This window comes from Amia ocellicauda, chromosome 18 (assembly GCF_036373705.1).
Source record: "Amia ocellicauda isolate fAmiCal2 chromosome 18, fAmiCal2.hap1, whole genome shotgun sequence".
Classification (NCBI taxonomy): Eukaryota; Metazoa; Chordata; class Actinopteri; order Amiiformes; family Amiidae; genus Amia; species Amia ocellicauda.
The window spans coordinates 21,801,163-21,823,537 of NC_089867.1; the positions used below are offsets into that span (position 1 = coordinate 21,801,163).

General features: G+C 46.5%; 2 protein-coding genes across 3 annotated transcripts; both read right to left on the reverse strand.

The window, feature by feature from the left end:
• Window positions 1–2,521: 2,521 nt before the first annotated feature.
• pank4 (pantothenate kinase 4 (inactive)) lies at window positions 2,522–15,162 on the reverse strand. Of its 2 annotated transcripts, none has more exons than XM_066690690.1 (19): window positions 15,030–15,162; window positions 13,614–13,696; window positions 12,920–13,128; window positions 11,260–11,443; window positions 10,997–11,089; window positions 10,392–10,545; window positions 10,081–10,262; window positions 9,822–9,903; window positions 9,317–9,417; window positions 7,716–7,871; window positions 7,341–7,453; window positions 6,873–6,960; window positions 6,583–6,734; window positions 6,347–6,402; window positions 6,179–6,228; window positions 5,685–5,789; window positions 5,294–5,394; window positions 4,956–5,024; window positions 2,522–4,866 (listed from the first exon to the last, which is right to left on the reverse strand). In XM_066690690.1, exons 1-19 carry the CDS (start codon window positions 15,145–15,147, stop codon window positions 4,632–4,634), a joined length of 2,331 nt encoding a protein of 776 aa, XP_066546787.1. In that variant the 5' UTR covers window positions 15,148–15,162; the 3' UTR covers window positions 2,522–4,631. The 2 variants fall into 2 exon arrangements, with proteins under 2 accessions (XP_066546787.1, XP_066546788.1); XM_066690691.1 differs by having other exon boundaries at window positions 15,047–15,134.
• Window positions 15,163–18,747: 3,585 nt separating this feature from the next.
• LOC136713520 (transcription factor HES-5-like) lies at window positions 18,748–20,305 on the reverse strand. Its single transcript, XM_066690630.1, has 2 exons — window positions 20,206–20,305; window positions 18,748–20,091 (listed from the first exon to the last, which is right to left on the reverse strand). Exons 1-2 carry the CDS (start codon window positions 20,266–20,268, stop codon window positions 19,660–19,662), a joined length of 495 nt encoding a protein of 164 aa, XP_066546727.1. The 5' UTR covers window positions 20,269–20,305; the 3' UTR covers window positions 18,748–19,659.
• Window positions 20,306–22,375: the final 2,070 nt, after the last annotated feature.

The window sequence follows — 22,375 nt, forward strand, 5'->3', positions numbered from 1 at the left end:
GTCTGTCTTGGATTTAATTTTAAATGCATTGGACCTTTTTTGTTTGTTTTTTATTTTTACCTTTTTAATTGTTTCTTTATTTTGTCCAATGCATTTTCAGTTATTTTCAATGTATTTGACTTTTATGTTGGTGAGCAGTTTTGTTTCAATCACATTTGTTTTGTTGTTTTGGGCACGTTTATTTTAAGTTAATTGTTTTGTTTTTCGTTAAAATCACAAAGATTTTAAAAATTTTAAGTGATTTTAAGAATTGATTTTTAAAGATTTTAATCATAAGTATTAAAAAATTGAATTGTTTTTATGTAAATGTAAAATACTACACCCAATAAAATAGTATTCTCCTTTATAACATTGTTCAAGCTCTGTCAGGTTCCTTGGGGAGCGTTGATGGACAGCAATCTTCAAGTCATGCCACAATTTTTTGATTGGCTTTAGGTTGGGGCTCTGACTGGGGCCACTCAAGGAGATTTACTTTTTGTTCCTTAGCCACTCCAGTGAAGATTTGGCTGTGTGCTTCGGGTCATTGTCATTCTGAACAGTGAACTTCAGTCCCAGTTTCAGTTTTCTTGCAGAGGGCAGCAGGTTTTCCTCAAGGACTTTTCTGTACTTCGCTCCATTCATTTTCCCCATCTACTCTGACAAGTGCCCCAGTCCCAGCCAATGAGAAACATCTCTATAACACGATGCTGCACCACCATGCTTCACAATAGGGATGGTGATCTTTGGGTGATGGGCTGTGTTGGGTTTGCGCCAAACATAAACGCTTTGCATTTTGGCCAGAAAGTTCCACTTCAGTTTCGACACATTTTGGCCACATGTCTACAGAACCTCCGGAGTGTTTGGGTGGGCTTTCTTGAGAAATGGATTCCTTCTTGCCACCCTACCTTACAGGCCGGATTAGTGGAGGGCTTGTGATATTATTGTCACATGCACATTTTGACCAGTCTAGGCCATAAAAGCTCTTGTAAAGTAGCCTTTCGCCTCTCTGATCAGTGTCCTTGCTCAGTCATCCAGTTTGGAGGGATGTTCTGATCTAGACAGGGTCTTGGAGATGCCATACACCCTCCACTTCTTTATAATCATCTTGCCCAAGGGACGTACAGTGCATTTTATTGTATTTTTATGTTTTTTATACCCATCCCCTGCTCTGCACCTTTCAACAACTTTGTCCCAGAGTTCTTCTGAAAGCTTCTTGGTGCTCATGGGTGAGTCTTTGCTTTGAAATGCACGGCCCAACAGAGGGAACCAGAAGGAACGGCTGAATTTCTTCTGAAATCATGTCAATCACTACAATTTAACAGAGCTGGAGCCCACTTAACTTGGCCTGTGACACTGAAGGTGATTTCTTACACCTGAGCTAATTTAGGATTGCTGTTACAAAGGAGGGTGGACACATACCAGAAACAAACATACCAAAACTAAACCAAAGCAAGGAGGAAACAAACCGGCATTGAATGATTTCTTTCCATTTCACCCTTCAGTGCCTCACTCGAGCAAGATGAGACACTGCTTTAATATTCCAGATCCATTTCATAAAACAAGAAAAAAGGAGGCTGATGCAGTACAGCACCTCCAGCTAAATAAAGTTAGAAATGGAGCAATTAAGTTGGAAAGAAAAAGCTGCCATTCAGCAGAAACGTGCAGGTGGCTGGAGACAGACCCCCCGCCTGCCCCGTTGCGCTCTTATCGGTGTGCTCTTATCGGTGTGCTCCTCCCCGGCGCGGGGCTTCGGCGCACGCTGCGCTCATTACGATCCGCCGCCGCCCTGGGCCGCGTGCTGCTTTGATGGTGGCGCGGCAGCCGGCACCGCGGGTGTCGTGGGGCCTGTGCGCGGATCTGCTTCCCGGGCACCCGCTGCCTGCTGGGGAAGCAGAGTGGGAGTGCCGTCGTTCTCTAGCGCCCCGCGGCCCCGGCCCCCCGCTTCCCTCCCGAGATGCAAAGCGACCGCAAAGCAAACCAGATGAGGAGGGAGACGGCCAGAAGATGCAGCCATGAAAAATAACACATTTTCTGTCATGCTATTGCCACCAGTTTGTGTTGCGTTTCTCTCTTTTTGTGCCACTGAGAAAAAAAAAAAAAAAAAAGCTAACACAGCTCCTCACGGATTCTCCACATCTGCCTGTCTTTGTCCCCGGCCTTAAGCACTTCTGGGAAAGTGTGCCAAAGGGTGACATGGTATTCAAGTGTGCTTTGACTCCTGTGGTTTCCTCCCTTAAGAACAGCAAATTGCTTTAACCTGCATCCGTGACCCGATTTGAACATCGAAAGGTTCAAAAAGCCCAGATCATTCACTTAATCCCACAGGGGCTTGGGCTACTCCGAGCCCCAATATAAATTTCCTCTTCAACAAAAAAAAACTTTTGAAGAAGTAAGAATACGGCGCCACATGGCGATGTGCGTTATGGTTCAGTACTATTTGCAAACAGGACTGGATTGTCAACATTATTCCAGCATGACTCGCAAGTCTAAACAGTCGCTCAAAATGTGAAAAGGTTGAGCAGTAATATACCAAGACACCACATTTTTGGAGTGAAGACATTTAAAAATATATTTGACATTTAAATACATGTGATTGTCAAAGAACAGCTGATTTTTTTATTTTTACACAAACACTAAATCTTAAAATAAACATCTCAAGATACATGAAATGAATTGTATATATATGTACACACTTACAGTATATATACATATATATATAATGATTATACAGAATCTCACTAGGTGAGCGCACAAAGGTTGCAACAAAGCTTTTGACAACTTCCAGTATTTATTAATTTTGTTTGAAGAAAATTATTTTAACACCAGATTTCGTCGTCTTTGAAATTACAGAAACCCATCCAAACTTTTGCCAACCTCTGCCAACCACCGGACGATATTTATATATGCTATCTTATTGCTTTGCTCACAAAATTTGGAAAAAACACATCCTTGGTGCTATGCAAGCTTTGTTCTTCACTGCTGCGATACAAAAAATACATTTCATCGCTGTGCGCATGGAACGGACATGGCCTTTCGGATTTCAAGTCTGTAACGCTGCTTTGAAAAGACGACGAACGGCCGACGCTTCCCCCGAATCCGGAGCGAACCCGGCAGAGAGATCGAGGCAACACTGCCCTGCGCGCAGCGTGGAGCTTATCAAGACTTTCAGAGCCCGAGATTAAAGTGCTGTGACCGTACTTTGGAAACACGCATGCAAACGAAGATGAAAGACAAACGAGAGCTCAACAGTCTTAATTTGGAGATAGAAGCACCAATTAGCTTTTGTTACTTAAAAAAAGAAAAATCCCTGGAGAGACAAGTGCTACTGTTAGATAGTAAGAGAGCAGACTGACATTGAACGAACACACACATGGCTTTGTGAGTCTTTCCCTTTGTGAGCGTGGAAGAAAGAACCCCCCCCAGAAGTATTACAACTAGAAGATGTATATAGGGACACACTGGCACCTAGCAGCCATTAAGAAAACTGAACAAATCCCGTTCTCTTGTGAGGGGGCATGCTTAGATTCATTTAAACAATGAAGACCATGACCCATGACAGATCACCAGGTAACCAGACCAGCTCTTCTCTGCTTTGGTTTGAATGTCTCCTTTGATGGGAAGACCCCTACGTGGACTGCAAAATCGGTGCCCCCCCGAAGACTGCACTACGGACACTAAGTCACTTTTAAAGCTCCTCACAATCCCTACAGTTCCATAAAACCCCACTTCCCAGGCAGGCACAGGAAAAGCGGACAAACTGAACCCAAACCACTAATACAAGGAATTCAACTTCAATAAAGAGAACAAAAAAATTCCTGCCGATATGAAAACATTCAGCATCTCATACACTGAAGAATAATCTCTCTCATCTTTCTTTACACACTGGAAGAAAATGTTGAAACCACTTTACATCAGATCAATTACTGAAAGCTCGAAGGCACGTTAACCAGTAAAAACGGTATGTTTACAGAGGACAGTCAGATTTCAAAAGCCTCTCTTGGGAACGAGACGCAGGAACGAAAGCATCATCCGAGAGAAGGAGGACCAACGATAGAAGGACGACCTGCGCATTTCTGAACGAGACACCGCGGGGCGAAAGCGGAATCGCATTGGATGAGTAACTGCCGATACAGAGCGCGCACGTAGGACCGGACTGAGACGGATCCTGAAAACGTGACGTGGCAGCAGCTAAAGAAAAGCGAGATTTTGGACGGGACTGGATGTCAATGGCAGTATTGTAGCAACAGCAGCAGCAAATTAAACCCCATAACACTGATTCAGATTTGGTGTATTTGATGAAAGAGCAGAAAATAAGATCCCTTTTGAAAGCATATGCCAAGCAAGCCGGCACAGGACTCCAATCTCGCTCACTCTCGAATTCTGCACTACATCCACACGGTTGATTTTGTCTGTCATCGTTTTTTTGGTTTGCTTTTAGCTTCCCGTTGGAGAAACGAAACTAAACTAATCCCTTATTAATGATCAGATCCTCAAGACCATTTCTTTTCCCCCTTCGTGATTAAAAAACAAAAACCTGAATAAAAGGAATCGAAAGAATAGGTCCTTTGCACACTTGCCTGGCCCTTCCTAACCCCCCACCTCGTTCCTTCGACAAATCAGAGCGTGTGAGCGTGTGTGCGCGTGCGTGTCCATTACTGGTGCGTCTCTTCCTGGTACTTGGGGGGCTCCTCGTATTTGAAGACCACGCTGAAGAGCACGCCCCCCAGCCGCTCGGCCAGCCAGGAGTTCTTGATGACGGCCAGCTTGAGGCTCTCGCAGCGCAGGGTGGCATAATAGTTGGTGTGGATGGCGCGGCCCATGCCCTCGATGATCACCAGGTCAGTGTGCCTCTCTCTCACCACCGTGGCCAGCGTTTTGTCCAGACGGCTGCATGGCGGGGGAAGAAAAACGCAATGAAACCACATTCGCTGGACACACAACCGCCGAGGATGGTAAGCGTTTCTTGACGCACCCACCTCAAGTCTAGACACGGTGAACTGGAGCCACTCTGGACTAATATCAATCTCTCTTCCTTAATCCCTGTCCTGTGGAATCAAAATGAGAGAGAAACCAGTCAGAGGAATGGCTTGGCGGGCCTCTCTGTGCTTACATTGCGAGAGGCTTACCAACTGATTTAGAGTCTGCATGAACTAAACAAACACACAAACAAAACCGCACAAACAGGGCTCCCAGGGGCGGCGGCCAAAAGCTCCTTCTGCCGCGTGTAATCACGTCTAATCCGCGTGAAAACTGTTTCCAGTTCACGCAAGGACTTCGGCCGCTCTCGGCTTCAGAGCTGCTTAAACATACTCACTGTATGACTGTATCCATCGCTGCGATTCTCTCCGTTAATATCTGTAACTCACTGTAAGTCACGTCATTTAACGCCGGCCCAGAATTGCTGGCTAACACAACCTGAAAGATAGGAAAAAATAAATATAGACCTTTCCGTCAGTCGATCCTGTGAAGAGAGGATTGTCGCCGAACAGAAATCTCATTAAGGATAATCGTCTTCAGAAAATCAGCGTCGCTTAAGTTATTAAGCGATATTCCTTTGTCAACAGCTCACTGCGACGGCTTTGTCCTCCAAAAACCACTTTTCTGCCAAATGGAGAGGTATAAACGAGGGCTGAAGTGAGAGAAAGGGCACATTTACAATGGAGGTGTGATCGGAGAACAAAAGAGTGTTCATAGAAGCTGCTTACCTCGGTACCCCTGCAGAGAAGTTCTCTTACAAATGGGAACACTCCCAGAATGATGTCTATCCCACTATTATCTACGAAAAATAAGGCACATTTGTGAGGAGGACCCTGCAAGAAAAAGCCAGTATGCATGGTATTCAATCACTGATTTCAACACACAAAGACAACAGAAACATCAGATGTAAATATGTGAGGTGTTAACTCTGCATGGTTTACAAAAGTCACTTCAAAAGAAAACCTAGTCCTGCACTCATCTTTCACCTGCCCCTTATCAATGTTCAGTCTAGGGATGAGAATAAAACTAAAAATCAGGCGACTGCAAAAGCAAGGCCCTTTGTGAGACAGGACTGACACTCAGAGGGAAGTAAATCTCACTCTGAGGGGTTTCCGGTCATTTCTGACCCATTCATGGATTGACGATTAGTTTCTATTCAAGATGGCTGCTGCTGGGACAGATCTGCTGCAGCTCTTGTATAATACGAAGGGCTGTCTCTTACCTTTAGCCTCTCGAGCCACTGGTTATACGAATCCACAAGCCAGGGGCGCTCTGGGAGGAGAAGAGCAGAATCGGATCAGACCGACTATTGTCGACGTTTCTACCTTATTTGACCATTTCAAATTCTGTATCTTTCCTCCAAATTAAATCAAGAAAGGTCTTCTCCTACCCTGCAGTTTGCGTTTAGCCTCTTCAAAACCAAAACCCGCATTGGTTTCCAGGACACTATAAAATAAAACCCGTGGATTAAAAACCTGTACACAGATATTCCAGAACTTAGATTTTTAGTCACTACAGCGGTTCTTGACAAGGATGTTAACTGATGTCTACCAAGTAAATATAACAGCCGATTTCCCTCATGGCTAGTGGCCGTTGAAGGAAGCCCAGGTCAGGCGGCATGCTTACTCTGAGATGGCCTTGGCCCCCCAGTCGAACACGTTCCCCGCCAGCAGACCCTTCACCAGGGCGAACTGCCTCTGCTCCCAGCTCAGCGACTCCAGAGACTTCACCGCCTTTTGAAAATACTTCAGGGCCATGTCATTCTCCCTCTGCTTGATCTGCCGGGGAGTGGGGGGGACACAAACGCAAAAAGCCAATAAATCTTGGCGTAAATATCTGTTTTCCCTCGTATAACTCGTATACAATCGGGTGAGAAGCAGGACGGTATTAAAATAAGACGATAAATCGGGTCAAACCTTAGAATAGGGATCGGGGAAGTTGAACTCGTTAAGACAGTGTTCTCTCGTGTCCAGCAGACTTCTGACCGTGAGGGATCCATAGGCACTAGGAGTGAGGAGAGGAGTTATGTGGACCCAATAACATCTATTATAAAACTTAGACGGAAAAGGATCTTATCTGTTCAAATGCACAAGCGATGCCTTTATTATTTTGCAGAGAAAGAATCTTTAGCATCCCATAGAAAGAGCAGGGATTAGAAATTCAAATATGATCTCTAGGTATAGAATTTATAATGCATTTATCATTTATCACAGCATGGGGCTCAGTCTTCATCGCCAGCACGCTCTATTCACGATGAATATAAGTTTTGAACACATTCTGTTGATGTGAATTGAGTGGCCGGGCTTTAAAAGGTCTTTGTAAAGATGTAATGATGCTCTTGAAGACCGAACAACAACGTGAAGCACACAAGCATCGGGTCTTACAAGGGCTGGTGGCGCAGGGTCTGCAGCTTGTGTCTGTACTTCTGGCTGAATTTCTCGGCCCGCTCTCTGGTCTGCGGGAGGTCTGGCTGGCTGGCGATGGCTCTCTTCACCACCTGGAGAGGGCACAAGCATCAGACGCGGTGGCCGGGGACCAGCAGCTGGCACAGAACACGATCCGCACCAAGCAACCGAGCCCTGGGCCCTACTGCAAGTCCACGATCTCGGCAATCACAATTTAGTGTGTTAAAACCCAAATTCAGGACAAACAAAATTGATTTACTGGACAATCACATGATCATTAACAGTGCATTATTGGATCACATTGGATCTTTGCATTCATAATCTTATCGATTTAACAAACAGCGGCACACTCACCCCCTCCAGCGCCTCCTCGAAGCAGAAGAGCCAGTACTCCCGGGCCACGGCATCCTCCGTCAGGTCCATGGTGTCGGGGATGTACGAGGAGGGGTCCTGCAGCAGGGGCAGGTTGACCAGCTGCCTCTCCAGGCGGTCCATCTCCAGCATGTCGAACTGGGGTGGGGGAGCAGTGGAGAAGACGTCAGCCACCGCCCGTGTTATTACCCGGGCACATCAGACTCCATCTTTTCAAATGGTTGAATAGTACGTTTTAGGAAGCAAAGCAGTCGTCTACCATGGACGGTTTCAACCAATCGGTGCCCCAACAAGATGTAGTTCGGAAATCCATCTTTGCTCTTGGTATTTAACCATTCAAAAGAAGATTCTGATAGTCTGAACCATTTAATAGTGACAGAGTGACAGGTGAAGACACACACACACACACACACCCTTACAACCTTATTGGATTACAAAGCCAAAACATTAACACCTGAATGGCAATTACAGAAGATTAATAATAGTCCCTCTAGGGTTCGATTTAATGTATGGGTATCTGTAGCATAAACATTCACAGATAAGTCAGATTTCAATGTCCGCTCCTCTCAGCATAAACAAACGTGGCTTTGGTTCATATGGCAGGTTTGTTTCAGCACTGGCTTCATTGCCATTCAAGTATTAACACCCACACTACATCTAGCTCTGCAATCGGTGCCGTCCACCTAGTGTCCTACTGGGGCATTTAATTGCAAAAAGCTAAGCAGGATGCGACTCGGCTCTCCCCCAGTCCTGTGATCTCACACGCGGAGGACAACGCCCGGCTGGCAGAGGCTCAGTGCCGTCGATGCCAAATCACCGCCTCCCGATTCCCCCAACAGCCTCCCGCGGGGGACGCCCACGCAGAAATCGCATCAGGCAGCGGGAAGAGACTCCAGTCTGGCCTCTGCTGCCGCTGAGCAGCACCTGGCCCCATCTGCGATCGCGTTCCTGAGGCCGACCCGATCGCAAGGCCGGTATTAACCTCGCATATGGCCTCCGCTCTGAACGCGTGGGGCAGATGTCGGCGTGTTTTTAATATGATGTTGATCACTGCATGGGGACATTTAAAGCATAAAAACTGAAGAAAACACTAACAGACATCAGCAACCTACTATAGTATCGAATACTAAAATCTCTCCAGAGTGTATAAATACAGCTGAACTGGATTATCTGAGCAGAACATCACAGCACCGCACGATGGAAAAGCACGCAGGGCAGCAGGCTAGGGGTCGGAACCATCCCAGGCCAATTCAACACAGTTCTGGTAAATAACGGGCTCTTTTCAAGGACGGGACAAGTTCCCAGCGTCTGCTTAAGCGTTGCAATTAATCGCCCGTTTCAAAGGAAAGCAGAAAGATAAACCGAACTCCAGTGAGAACAGCGTGAAGGGATTACTTACGGGGAACTGAAGGAAAACAAAACGAAACAGAAGAGGAGGATGTTGATGGGGTTGGGATGAAACAGAAAGAGAAATTGAGCGTTAGAAAATGAAAGGCAGAACTGCGGAAAAGAGCGATCCTAGTGCTTTTGAAAAGTCATCTCATATCTCAACGCAGAAACTCATTGGGCGGCGGGGCACTCACCGTCCCGCTGCGGGCGCGCTGCATGGGGTTCAGCTCAGGAGAGACGCTCATCAGGCCAGAGCTCCCAGCGTAATTCTCTCCCCAGCTGTACTGGTTAGGATCTGTGCCAGACAAACGGGAACGCGATTAGGCAACAGAAGAATACCAACGTCCGTACAGCTGGATTAAAACACGAGGCTTTACGAGTCAGTGAAGTCCTCAGACAATTAGATTTAGATTAAGAGACACTTTCAGAGAATTATGCAGTGAAAGAGTTAAAAAGAACTCAGGGTCAGGGGTTAAAAGAATGCTGCCGCCCCTCCCAAATTCTCTTCACCGCATTCCACTCATTCTATTGCAGAACACCGACCGCAACAGGGTGAACAGTAGGTGTCGTGTGATCAGCAGTTGCTGGGGATGATCTGTGAGGTGAAAGTCACCGGTGGCTTTTAAAGGAACACACGTGGACCGTTGAAGATCTGAACGGTGGAAGAAGAGGAGAACACAGTCGGGCGCGGTGACTTACTGTCTTCCTCGGCACCCTTTAAGAAGGCTCCAATGGCTCCCAGGTACCCTTCGTGTCTGAGAAACAGGGCCTGGACCTCCCCCTGGGAAAGATGAAAGCACGACAGCGAGACAACGTCACTGACAGCAGCTGAAGCACAACAATGCTGCATAAAAGGAGTGATCAATATCTCTGCAGAGGAACTTTACCATTAGTAGTGTGATTATCCACATCTCATAGTGGTGTTACTGTGTCATGTTCTACAGGCTTAGACCTTTACCTTGGTGAAGAAGTTGATGCTGTAGGTGATTGTGTGCATGGTCACGGGGTGCCCTCGGATGAAGAAGCCCCCAAAGTAGACCCTTGTGAGGTTGTGCAGTTTGGCGTAGAGGCAGGCCAGCTGGCCGATGTCATTGCTGATCATGTGCAGCAGGCTCTTGGCCATGTCTTCTTTGGAGAACTCTGGCAGATCATGAGAGAGAGAGAGAGAGACGTGTTCGCCATTCACATATCAAAGGTTCGGCCGCACTAGTCTAGACCGGGCACCCAACACGGGAACAACTGTCCCGAGTCCGGGCTCAACAAACTCGCCTTTATCCGCAGTGGCTGATTTCCCAAAACTACTGGCGATGAGGTCCCCGGTCAGGCCCAGCGTCCCATATGCCCCACCATAGATATCCTTCACCAGCATGTCCACGCTGGCGTGCTGCCCCCTGGAGGCCAGCTGCAGCAGTTCGTCAAACCTCTGCAGCAGGGAAGGACAAGAGTGAGCGAGCATTAAACTGGGCAGCTGAACACAAGAGAGGGGATATTGGCCCCGCTGCTCTTATCACGGGATCTGATCAGGGCATTGATGTGCCCTACGGATCCAAACACACACTGGAATGGCGCCTGTGTGGAAATGCACAAGAGCCCCATCTCAGTCTAACAACAAACAATTATTACAGGGTGTGTGAGATGCAATGTGACAAGTCTGAGAAAATGTTTCGCACAATTAGGCATGTAGAAAAATCACTATTTCCAAGTTAACACTTTAATCAGCGAAACTATCCTGTTCCAGAGTCCTGTCGTCAAGGCCAGCGTTGCACAATCTCCTCACACACTCCTATGATTATCATCCTGAGCATCATGAGAGAAGGCCCCTGCGGACCTCAGCACTGGGAATTACAGGGGTGGTAGTGTGGACCTTTACGGACCTTGGTTTTAGTCAGTAAAGCTCCCAGTCCCCAGAACGTGCCACCACCAATAGAGCTGCCTCCGATGCGCTCAAACTGGTCTTCCGATTCAACCTGCAAATACAAAGAAATTAAACTAGTTCCTGCATATACACTAGCGGTCAAAACAAAAACGTTTCCATGATTTCTTTTTTTATCTCCAATTTGTCCTATACTTTAATTTCAGAGTACATGGAGACCGGTAATGTAGACACAAAAGGCAGGCAGGGGGGAGGAGGACTGACCTTAACGATGGACACCCCAGAGCCGATGTTGATGAGCAGGTAAGGGAAGATATCCGGGTGCGTGTTCTGGAAGCGGAACTCGGAGTCGGCGTGCCTCACGTACACGAACGCCTCGTGGGGGATGTTCTTCAGCACGAAGTTACAGCCCTTGATGAGGCAGGACATCTCGTCCTCCTTGTCCACTCTGCCACGAGATGAGGACACAGAAGGGAAGCTCAGCGCAGCGTGACCGACGTGGCACCCGTGCGCATTTCTTTTTGGCGCTCGCCACAAAAAGCCAAGGGGAATCTGGGACATCGGCGGCGGCTGCCTACCCGCACCAGTGACAAGTAAATTAACAAATCCACCGGGGGGTACGATCAGACCTGCGGCTCAGTCCATTGCAGCTGCCTGCGGTATTGCCTGTGCCAACTACTTACCAGTGGGAGTTCAATTTGTACAGACAAACCAATCACACACATTGTTTTCCAAGTGGAATTCATGGCGGCTTCAATAACGCTTACTGTGGATATTTAGTAGATTTTCATTCTGGCAAACTAATATGCCAGCAGAAACGCAATGACAAAAACATACTCTGTACCTTTACACCCTGCTTCAAGCCAAAGCCCTAACAGCCATGTTCAGCTGCAACTATACATCGACCAGCCATAACATTATGACCACCTGCCTAATATTGTGTAGGTCCCCCTTTTTCGACCAAAACAGCCCTGACCCGTCGAGGCATGGACTCCACTAGACCTCTGAAGGTGTGCTGTGGTATCTGGCACCAAGACGTTAGCAGCAGATCCTTTAAGTCCTGTGAGTTGCGAGGTGGGGCCTCCATGGATCGGACTTGTTTGTCCAGCACATCCCACAGATGCTCGATTGGACTGAGATCTGGGGAATTTGGAGGCCAAGTCAACACCTTGAACTCATGATTCATTAGACCAGGCCACCTTCTTCCATTGCTCCGTGGTCCAGTTCTGATGCTCACGTGCCCATTGTAGGCGCTTTCGGCAGTGGACAGGGCTCAGCATGGGCACCCTGACTGGTCTGCGGCTACGCAGCCCCATACGCAACAAACTGCGATGCACTGTGTGTTCTGACACCTTTCTATCAGAACCAGCATTCGCTTTTTCAGCAATTTGAGCTACAGTAGCTCGTCTGTTGGATCGGACCACACGGGCCAGCCTTCGCTCCCACGTGCATCAATGAGTCTTGGCCACCCATGACCCTGTCGCCGGTTCAGCGCTTTTCCTTCCTTGGACCACTTTTGATAGGTACTGACCACTGCAGACCGGGAACAGCCCACAAGAGCTGCAGTTTTGGAGATGCTCTGACCCAGTCGTCTAGCCATCACAATGTGGCCCTTGTCAAAGTCGCTCAGTTCCTGACGCTGCCCATTTTTCCTGCTTCTAACACATCAACTTTGAGGACAAAATGTTCACTTGTTGTCTAATATATCCCACCCACTGACAGGTGCCATGATAACGAGATTATCAATGTTATTCACTTCACCTGTCAGTGGCCATGATGTTATGGCTGATCAGTGTACATGGACACTGATCCACTGCAGCTCCGCACAATGATAGACTCAAAACAACACGTTTGGAAAGTAACCGTGAACAGCAGACAGGGGTACGCAGTCAACCAGCCTCTTCTGCGCCTCTGCAAGACTCACTTCAGTTTCAGCTTCTTCTCGATCAGGTCCTTGAACTTGTACGCCCCCCCACCCGTGGCCTTAATGACCTTGGTGTCAGTGTTGACCAGGTGGTCCTTAACGAAGTCCAGGCAGGTCTCGATGTAGGCATTCTCAAACTTGATGAAGTGCAGGCGGGCCGTGATCTCCTCCTGGACCGAGATCTCGTACAAGGGGTCATCTTCTGTCTCCTGGAGGAAGAGGAGAGGGAAGCCATGAGAGCCAAATTGTTGTCCTACCTTAAAAAACAGCAGGTAAAGACGGGCCGTCTTGACAGTTAAGTGTGCTCATAGTCGGGCAGAAACTGGGAATAACAGGCCGCAATTAAAAGGCTTAAGAGTGAGCTCTCTGAGGGACTGTGTGATGGGCGTCTACTGTTAAAAAAAAAGTGTCAGCCTCTGAGAAAACGTGAGCCCAGTGTATGGACGGAGTTGTAAATAGTCAGAGAATTTATAGGTGTAGAACAGGAAAAAAAAAATCTTCCTCTTTGCTTAGATGCACTTTAGCTGGTGTAAGATTGCGCAAGGCGTGTAAGGATGTCCTCTAGATCTGCAAAGTAGAAATCCAACTATTATATTTATATTTTAAACTATAAAACTATTTTAAAATCTGCAATAGTCTGTAATAAAATAGCATTTCAACACAAATAGCTAGAGATGAATCTATGACGCCTTACCTTTACGGAGTGGTCAAACGACCGGACTTTGGCTACTTTATGCTGAACTGTGGAGTAATAGGCAAGCTTTGTCAAAGACCCTCCTGTTGGGAAAGACAAAAAAACAAAACTGTAAAAGCAGATGGGCTATTACTACACTTTACAACATAAAACACAGCCAGTAATGTTAACATGTTTGAAAGCAAAATGAAATTACCGTTTAGAATGGTTTCCCCCCCCCATTGACAATGCATCCACAATCCAGAGCTACTTTATGTAAATTATTTAACAATCCACACATTATAAACCCACCTGGGAACATAAACCACAACACAAACATATCCTCCTTTAAAAGGTATGACGGAGCAAAATAGGTGGATTAGACAGTGTCAGAGGCTATATAGTTCTATGAAATATTTCTCAATTTTCAATCTATTGCAATTTCAGATTTTTTTATTTTATTTTTTAATATCCTGCCATGCATGAATGCAAATGTCAGAACTGAGACCTGTATTTGTTTATATATATATATATATATATATATATATATATATAAACACATTCAGGAAACATGAAAATCTATAACTTGTTCTTATAAATTGTTTCTATACGTCACCACCGTGGAGTGGCTCTTGCAGTTATCACAAAAATACCCTTCTAATCACTCCGGCTTTAACTGCACGGTGTGAATATCCCTGGGCTTACAAGTTACTTATGGAGACATTTTGTATTTCCCATTGCACACTGTCTGTCTGCAGGTAATGCAATGATGCACTGTGATACAGCTGACACGCAGCTGAGTGATTTGCACACGTCCGCGGAATAACAACACATGATAAACACATGCAAATGCCATAATCCAGCCCGTAAACACTGGATTTACTATACAACAGGTACGTGTTAATTGCGTGCAGTTGTGTGATTGTGCTCAAGCCAGCAGTGCAATTACAATTATGTCAATTATGTCCATCACTGGCAATGAGGACACTAGAATGTAATTTCTGAAACAGGATTGTAATTCTACAGCCACCGATATAAAGAAATAACAGCGAAACAATATCTTGTTTTCGTACTTTCAAAAAATCCCCGTACCCAGTGTCTGAAGAGGCGGAAACTGGGGGCTGTAGTCTGCCGATCCAGTAATACCAATAGAAGCGAAAGCGTAACCCTGACCGAAAAGACTACAGCACCCACAATCCACAGCGCGCCCAACCCGCGCCGCGCATTGTGGGTCTCGTAGTCCAATTCACACCGTCTCTGCATTGAACCGCATAGTCATCGTGGCCTGAAAAGACTACAGCTCGCCGTGTCCGCGGCTAAGGGGATGGACTCGCCTTTATATCCCCTTTCCCCCGAATGGCCCAAACTCAGTAGCTCTACAAGTGGAATTCTTTGGAAAGCAGAAGAGAAAAAGTACTATATTTGGTATGCTGGTACCTATGTCTATAGCGAACCTCTTGGCATTCTCCAGGTTCCGAAAAATCTCGTCTGCAGGAAGAGTAATGCTTTTATCCATGCTGTGACCGCCTCTCCCTATCCGACTACACGCCGCCATCTTGGTTATTTGCCTTGGAAACCGTACGCCGGGGGCGACCTGCTGACGTATGACGTTAAATACGCGACGTAGGACACGTCCCACTCGGGTGAAAGTTTTACATTTTATACGACACAAATAAAAATAAAGTTGGTCTTTAAAATAGGAACTCATTTGTATGCACACACACACATATATATTGCAGTCATATTTTGGTAAAAATAATACTTTTCAATAATTTTATTTTAACTACAGCAGAACATGTCATAGTTCACAGTTCTCCCAATCGCGGTAAAAGAGTGACACCTAGTGCGAAAAAAATAAACTACACTTACAGAACTGTGTGACTCTTCTGCCACCATTGGCATCTTATTGAGATTTCACTGTACACCGATCAGCCATAACATTATGACCAGCTGCCTAATATTGTGTAGGTCCCCCTTTTGCCGCCAAAACAGCCCTGACCCGTCGAGGCATGGACTCCACTAGACCTCTGAAGGTGTGCTGTGGTATCTGACACCAAGACATTAGCAGCAGATCCTTTAAGTCCTGTAAGTTGCGAGGTGGGGCCTCCATGGATCGGACTTGTTTGTGCAGCACATCCCACAGATGGTCGATTGGATTGAGATCTGGGGAATTTGGAGGCCAAGTCAACACCTTGAACTCGTGATTCATCAGACCAGGCCCCCTTCTTCCATTGCTCCGTGGTCCAGTTCTGATGCTCATGTGCCCATTGTAGGCGCTTTCGGCAGTGGACAGGGGTCAGCATGGGCACCCTGACTGGTCTGCGGCTACGCAGCTCCATACGCAACAAACTGCGATGCACTGTGTGTTCTGACACCTTTCTATCAGAACCAGCATTCACTTTTTCAGCAATTTGAGCTACAGTAGCTTGTCTGTTGGATTGGACCACACGTGCCAGCCTTCGCTCCCCACGTGCATCAATGAGTCTTGGTCGCCCATGACCCTGTCGCCGGTTCACCGCTTTTCCTTCCTTGGACCACTTTTGATAGGTACTGACCACTGCAGACCGTCAACACCCCACAAGAGCTGCAGTTTTGGAGATGCTCTGACCCAGTCGTCTAGCCATCACAATGTGGCCCTTGTCAAAGTCGCTCAGATCCTTACGCTTGCCCATTTTTCCTGCTTCTAACACATCAACTTTGAGGACAAAATGTTAACTTCCTGCCTAATATATCCCACCCACTGACAGGTGCCATGATAACGAGATTATCAGTGTTATTCACTTCACCTGTCGGTGGTCATAATGTTATAGCTGATCAGTGTAGACGTATATATTAATTTAGATATCCATATATATTAGAACAATGTATAATATTTCTGCTATGTAATGTTATACAGTTCAATGGTGAATTTTAGCAAAAAAGATGAAGAGAGAAACAAAGAAAATGTATCTCACATCAATTTAATTTAATTTGTTAGCCTTATTTCCCAAACCAGAGACTAGAGGAGCCACTCAGACTCCCTGTTTAGAAGAGTCATACAAACTATGGCTTTCGAGCAGCAGAATACGTCCCTCTGCCTGTATTCAATTATGGGGTTATGGGGCAGACAATAGAAAATTACAATTGCCCGTATGTAGCATGGGATTATAAACACCCTCTGAATAACAATCGGACTGAGACGGACACAGAGACTACAGGCGAGCCATGTGTTCTTGCTTTTCCTTCCAGGTTCTCCCTTTGACAGGAGCCCTTCACACATGACTTACAGTAACAGTTCACATGAACAGACGTCTGTACTCGTCCAGCTGTGGCTGAAGAGACGCAAACCCAGGAGAGTTATACACTGAGAAAAAGAAAAGGAAAGGAATTGAGTGTGACACTCAAATAGCCCCAAGCTGATATATGTTGAAGGTTTATTGGCTCTAGTGTCTACAATCTGACCCTTTCCTCAAACAAAAAAATATGAAAAAAAACTAAAAACCCCTTCCCACTCTGCTGCAGTCCCACCCTGCAGGTCTTTCCCAGGAGTGGAGAGTTTTCCTCGCCCGCTGAGCAGTGAGCAGCTGTCTGCACTGCCTTGTTGGGGCCCTGACTGACCGGCAGCACAATGGCGCGATCAGACAACAGAGCTTCGCCCGCCGTTTACCACGGCACATGTCCATTGTGCTGCCCCTTCAATGCCCACAGTGGCAGAGAGTGTGGGAACCACGCGGGGTGGCTCTACTCACAGACTGGGTAGCAGTTGGCAGAATAAAGAGAATGGCATTAATTGAGAGCGCTTTCCTGGCTGGCAGACTCAGATGAGGAGGTAACCAGCGGCCGTTAAGACAATGACTGGGGTCGGTCAGTCTAATACACTGCATGCCAATGGCAGGATATATCAGTATATTGTCCACAGCGATGTCGTGCCACTCTTGGGCAGGGGCCGGTTATTGGGGGCCACAGCTGTGGGCAGTAAGGGCTGTGCAGAGATACGGTGGCACAGTAGCTTGGCTCGGGTCTCCTATCTGACTCGCTGCCAGAACAGAAACTGACACATCTGGAATAGGGGAGGAGACAGACACATCTGGACCAAGGACGGAAGGTGGTTTAGTCTTCACGGCTCAGTGGCACAACATTACAGTCAGTTGGGGTAGCAGTGCCAGAATGATAAAGATACATAAAGTTTAATTATAATCGATGAATCTAAGTTCCACACCATTAAATTTAACATCCTGGAGCTGAAGGAGAATTAGGCAGAGCTCAGAAGGTCAATTTAAGATTAAATGCTGGATTAAACTGGAATTTAGAATCTCCCAGCTATGTTTAATTACGCCCAGACGTTCAAAAAACAAATAAAATAGTATTACTATCTATATGTGTGTGTATGTTTTTACATGTTGCAGAGGTGCAGTTGTTCCGCTAACATCTGGCAGGAGCACAGCTGCGCAGACCCCCCCCCAGCTCATTATCCTCTGCCTTGTGAGAGTGCGCTTGATGGAGTTTCCCACACACTCCTCCATTCACTGCGTCTAAACACAGGAACAAAAGGAGCGTGCCTTGTTACATATCACATTAGTGCTGCTGCCCGCCTGCCTATTGTGCCCGGGTGAAATGTGCTCAAAGACCATCTGGGGAGCAGCTCTGGGACAGAGAAAAAGAAAAGTAAAAAGTAAAGAATTGTTTTCTTACGCCTCCTTGTTGTAAAAGGCAGAAGTTGCTGCAATTCTCCTGTGAGGACAACGGTGAAGGACAAAGAAAAATGTCTCTTTGCTAGCATAAAAGATTAAACTATCGTAGGATGGCAATGTGGTGCGTTGCAACATTAGGACCTTTTATGAAAGTTTTTATTTTCTCTTTCTAAACTCATGACCCAGTGACCTCCAGGGTTTGCCCCCTGTGATTGCCCCCGGGGTTAATTCAATTTAGAAGCCAATTTATCACTATCACTGATACACACCGAATTTAACAAAGCCAAAGACTGGGTCTGCTGTAACAGTATTAATCTTAATCCTTTCAAATTGTTGCCTATTAACATACAGTAAAGACTATCCTAACAGTAGATTATTTTACTATTCACCATATAAGTTATTCACCACAATGTTACAGTGGTGGCACATCAGTTTTATTGGTGCAAAGTGGATTTCTGCAAGAGTAAAGGAAAACACATCAGAACTTATATTTTCATTGATTTATTTTCTTATTTTTCAGTTCAGGAAGATCATCAACATGATGATTGATCACATAATAAACAACACTGACAGCAATGCAGTGAAAAAAAGCAATAACAGTAAATACAGGATATAATTCCTTGATAAAGGCTACATATCACACAGTTACTCTGCATTGGATTGAAATTTACAAAACCATTACCAGACCTTAAACAGAATTTCAAGGCCATACTTTAAAAATACTCACCAGAAGGTAGATACACTTATCACATCGCATTAGAAACACCACAGTGAAAACAAACACTAGAGTTTCTTTATATGACAAGCTGCTCTTGTGTAACAAGATACCATTGGAGTTTGGCCTTCACAGAAGACCTAATTTTAAACATTTGTTCATACAAAACATTTCACAATTGAGAAATACATTCTCAGCATCATATATATTGCTTGCACGGCAAGATATACATCAGGTCTCCTCAGAACAGACACACATCAGGGACTGCTTGAAATGATTCCTAACTGAACAAATTTCAACACAGATTTGAAAACATTTAAAAATTTATAGCAACACGTCCACACACTGGTGTGAAATATGATTAGAAATATCCTGCCTTCACAGAAGACACACATTGTTAGAAGCTGCCCTGATTACTTCAGAGGCACAAGTGGAAACAGAAATAATCTCTTCCACACATACACACGTCTTGTATAACAAGGAGAACAGCAGTCATACTGTTGAGCACAGGTGTGTTGAATCGTGCATGTTCTTTCTGTCAAAGACAGAGCTCTTTAAAACCTTCCACACAGGCAGAAGAGGAAGGAAGACACTTCCTACACGCTGAGAATTACTGTCCATGCCCGTCTTAGACAGGCCGGTCCAATTCTGGGGTCTGAGTCCAGTGCCCGTCCGCAGGGCTCTACCAGGGCCGCCAGAGGGCGCCTTTAGCCGGACTCTCCTGTTTGATGGTGCTGTGGCGGGCTGGGGAGCTCAGCTGGGGCAGGGCGCTCGGACAGCTGGCCTTATCAGAGGACTGCTGCCCGCTCCGGAAATGGCTCAGCAGTCTTCGCCGGGACTCGGTCTTCACTTGGTCCCGGGACAGGAAGCGCACGATTTCTTGGGCACACCTGGAGTAGCCCTCGCCTGCAGCCGCAGGCCCGGAGGAGGCGCTAGCGAGCTGCTGCTGGCACCGCTGTCTCAGGTAGCACACCGTCATTTCCAGGATGTCGGCTTTCTCCAGCTTGGAGTCGGGCTGCTGGCTCAGGAAGTCGCCGGCCAGGAGAGACTTGAGCTGCTCGATGCTGCTGTTGATGCGATCTCTGCGCATTCGCTCAACCATCGGCTTTCTCAGCTGGAGAGACAAGACAAGACGTGGGTTAGTCATCAGGCTCTGGGAGGCAACCTGGATGAAATCACTGACAGATGAAATCAGGGCATTTCTCCACAGGTCAGGTTCTCAACTTACTTTGTGGCTCAGGGTGGCGTGCTCCTTTGAGTATCCCATTGCTGCAGCGAGTGTCGGTGCCATGGCTGGAGCTGGGCTGTAGTGCTCTCTGTGTAGAGTGAGTGTGACTGCTGCTGCTCTCGGCTCTGCTATTTATAGTCCCCAATCTGCATCCCAATGTGTGGGTCTCGGGCTCGTTGCAGTTTCTCACAGTCCGTAGCCAATGGGCGAGCTCGGGGAGACAATGGGGACGCTGGAATTGCCACATGCTCAATGAAGTGCTTATTGCCCGGGGACAATGGCCATGTCTCTGGGGAACAGGTGGAGGGGTGGGGCGATGGCGAGTGCCTCACGGAGCACTGTGTGAATCTGGGAAAGTGGTGACCCCCGTGCAGAGAGCAGATCTGCCGCCTGATGTTGGGATCAGTGATTCGTGTTTAGAGAGCACACGTGTGTAAGTGCACACGTCCTGCACCATGAAGGCTTTAAAGCACCGAAGCCCACACTCGGCTCTGCATGCTGTTTGCAGTGAACACTGATGCTTCCAGGATTGTTCGATGTCTGTGAGATATTAAGCCGATGAGATCTGTTTGACCTCAGCCCCAGCTGCAGGTGTTGAACTGTATGTGCGCGGCTCGCTGGGGTATGATTATAATTACCCTGAATAAGCCCTAATCGCACCCATGTACTTTTATTATGATCATTATTTATTCATTGAGCAGACGTCTTTTTAATAATGCCTTCCATATCATCCGCATATTGATTTCAAGGGTTTCCTGGTGACAGTAAAGAAAATAGAACATTCAGCACTTCGTATTAAATGGGAGAGAGAGAACAACATCAATAATAATAATAATAATAATATTAATAATAATTATCATTATTATTATGATTTGTGTTCTTAGTGGATCAGTGCTGTTCATTCTTACATTATATATCTTTGAGAGCAAATACACAATTTAATGTTGCTTCACATATAAGCAACATGTCTATATTAAGCCACTCCTTTTTAAACTAACTAGCATTTTTATACAGTCAACTGGGCTCTGTGACTAAAGTACACCAAGTCTCCTGAGATTACGAATGGACAGTTCAAAGCGATTGCTTGGTAATTCATGAACTGAAAAGATTGAATTAAAAGGTTGAGGTTAATCATTAAGATGAATTTATAAATTAGTCTTCAAATTGAAAATTATTAATTAAAATTCCCAGATTGCACCTCCGTATCCCAGATTGTGGCTGACAGGGTCTAATCAGTTATCACTGTCAGGGGGATAGTCAGCAGATATGTGTCAATCCACAGAGCAGTGTGTCCAGATGTCCCAGATGTGTCTCAGTCCTGCGGCTGCTGGGCTCTGTGAGTAGAGCTGCCCGGTCTTTCCCACACTGCGTCCTGTGTGCTGGGCTCCACACACAACAAAAGCAGCCAGGCGCGCTGAATGGGGCATTAGTGACGCCAATTGGCTCTGTATTGTGGGACGGGCAGCGCATGACGTCACACGCCATCTGGAGGGAAGGCCGATCAATGGCTGACATCTTATCAATACATCTGTACCTGTGCGCATCAACAGGGCCTCACAGCACCACAGTCAGTCATGACATCAGGACCGCAGCAGCTGACTGGGGGAGGCGGGGCTAATGGACAGGGAAACCCAGATTATACCTGTCGGGCAGGTGATCAGGTGACCTCAGCACACTGCGCTGTGATTGGCAGAGGAGGAGGAGAGTCTGACAGAGTGACACACAGGTATTGTGTGTCTTATTGTGCGACTGTTGTCCTCAAACACACAGCAATAGTAAAACAGCCTGATGACACTGCAGGCACTTCTGCTCTGAATGGTGTATCGAACACGTCCCCTCAGCCGTCCTCCTGCTCAGTGCTCAGCTTCTCCACACCTTCCTGCTCCCCGTGCCTTTGCCATGACTGAGCCACAGAGAGGGGCTCCCAGGTGCCCAGTGTCAGAGAGCAGCCCCCCCACCGTGTCCAGCCCCAGATAAAGGCCTCCAGATGCTGGTGGGGTTGAGGAGTCGTAATGGCCCTGGAACTGAGACTCTGCTCTCCAGAGCTTTCCCACACTCTGCCCATTGAGAGAGCGACAATAGAAGTGTGCCGATTGAATGCTAATTTGGTTTCAAACCATCAGCCCCTGAAAATCCTCTAGAGGATAAAACTTGTTAGTTAAAGTGCTTT

What these genes read in the sequence shown, in the direction of transcription:
- pank4 (XM_066690690.1), bottom strand. Translation starts at nt 15,147, where the DNA reads ATGGCGGCGTGTAGTCGGATAGGGAGAGGCGGTCACAGCATGGATAAA. An exon ending in TCGAGGAGGCGCTGGAGGGG is followed by an intron (nt 7,454 to 7,715) that starts GTGAGTGTGCCG and finishes TGCCCTCTCCAG; the next exon opens with GTGGTGAAGAGAGCCATCGC. An exon ending in GGGGCCAAGGCCATCTCAGA is followed by an intron (nt 6,403 to 6,582) that starts GTAAGCATGCCG and finishes TTTATTTTATAG; the next exon opens with TGTCCTGGAAACCAATGCGG.
- LOC136713520 (XM_066690630.1), bottom strand. Translation starts at nt 20,268, where the DNA reads ATGGCACCGACACTCGCTGCAGCAATGGGATACTCAAAGGAGCACGCC. An exon ending in ACGCCACCCTGAGCCACAAA is followed by an intron (nt 20,092 to 20,205) that starts GTAAGTTGAGAA and finishes TTGTCTCTCCAG; the next exon opens with CTGAGAAAGCCGATGGTTGA.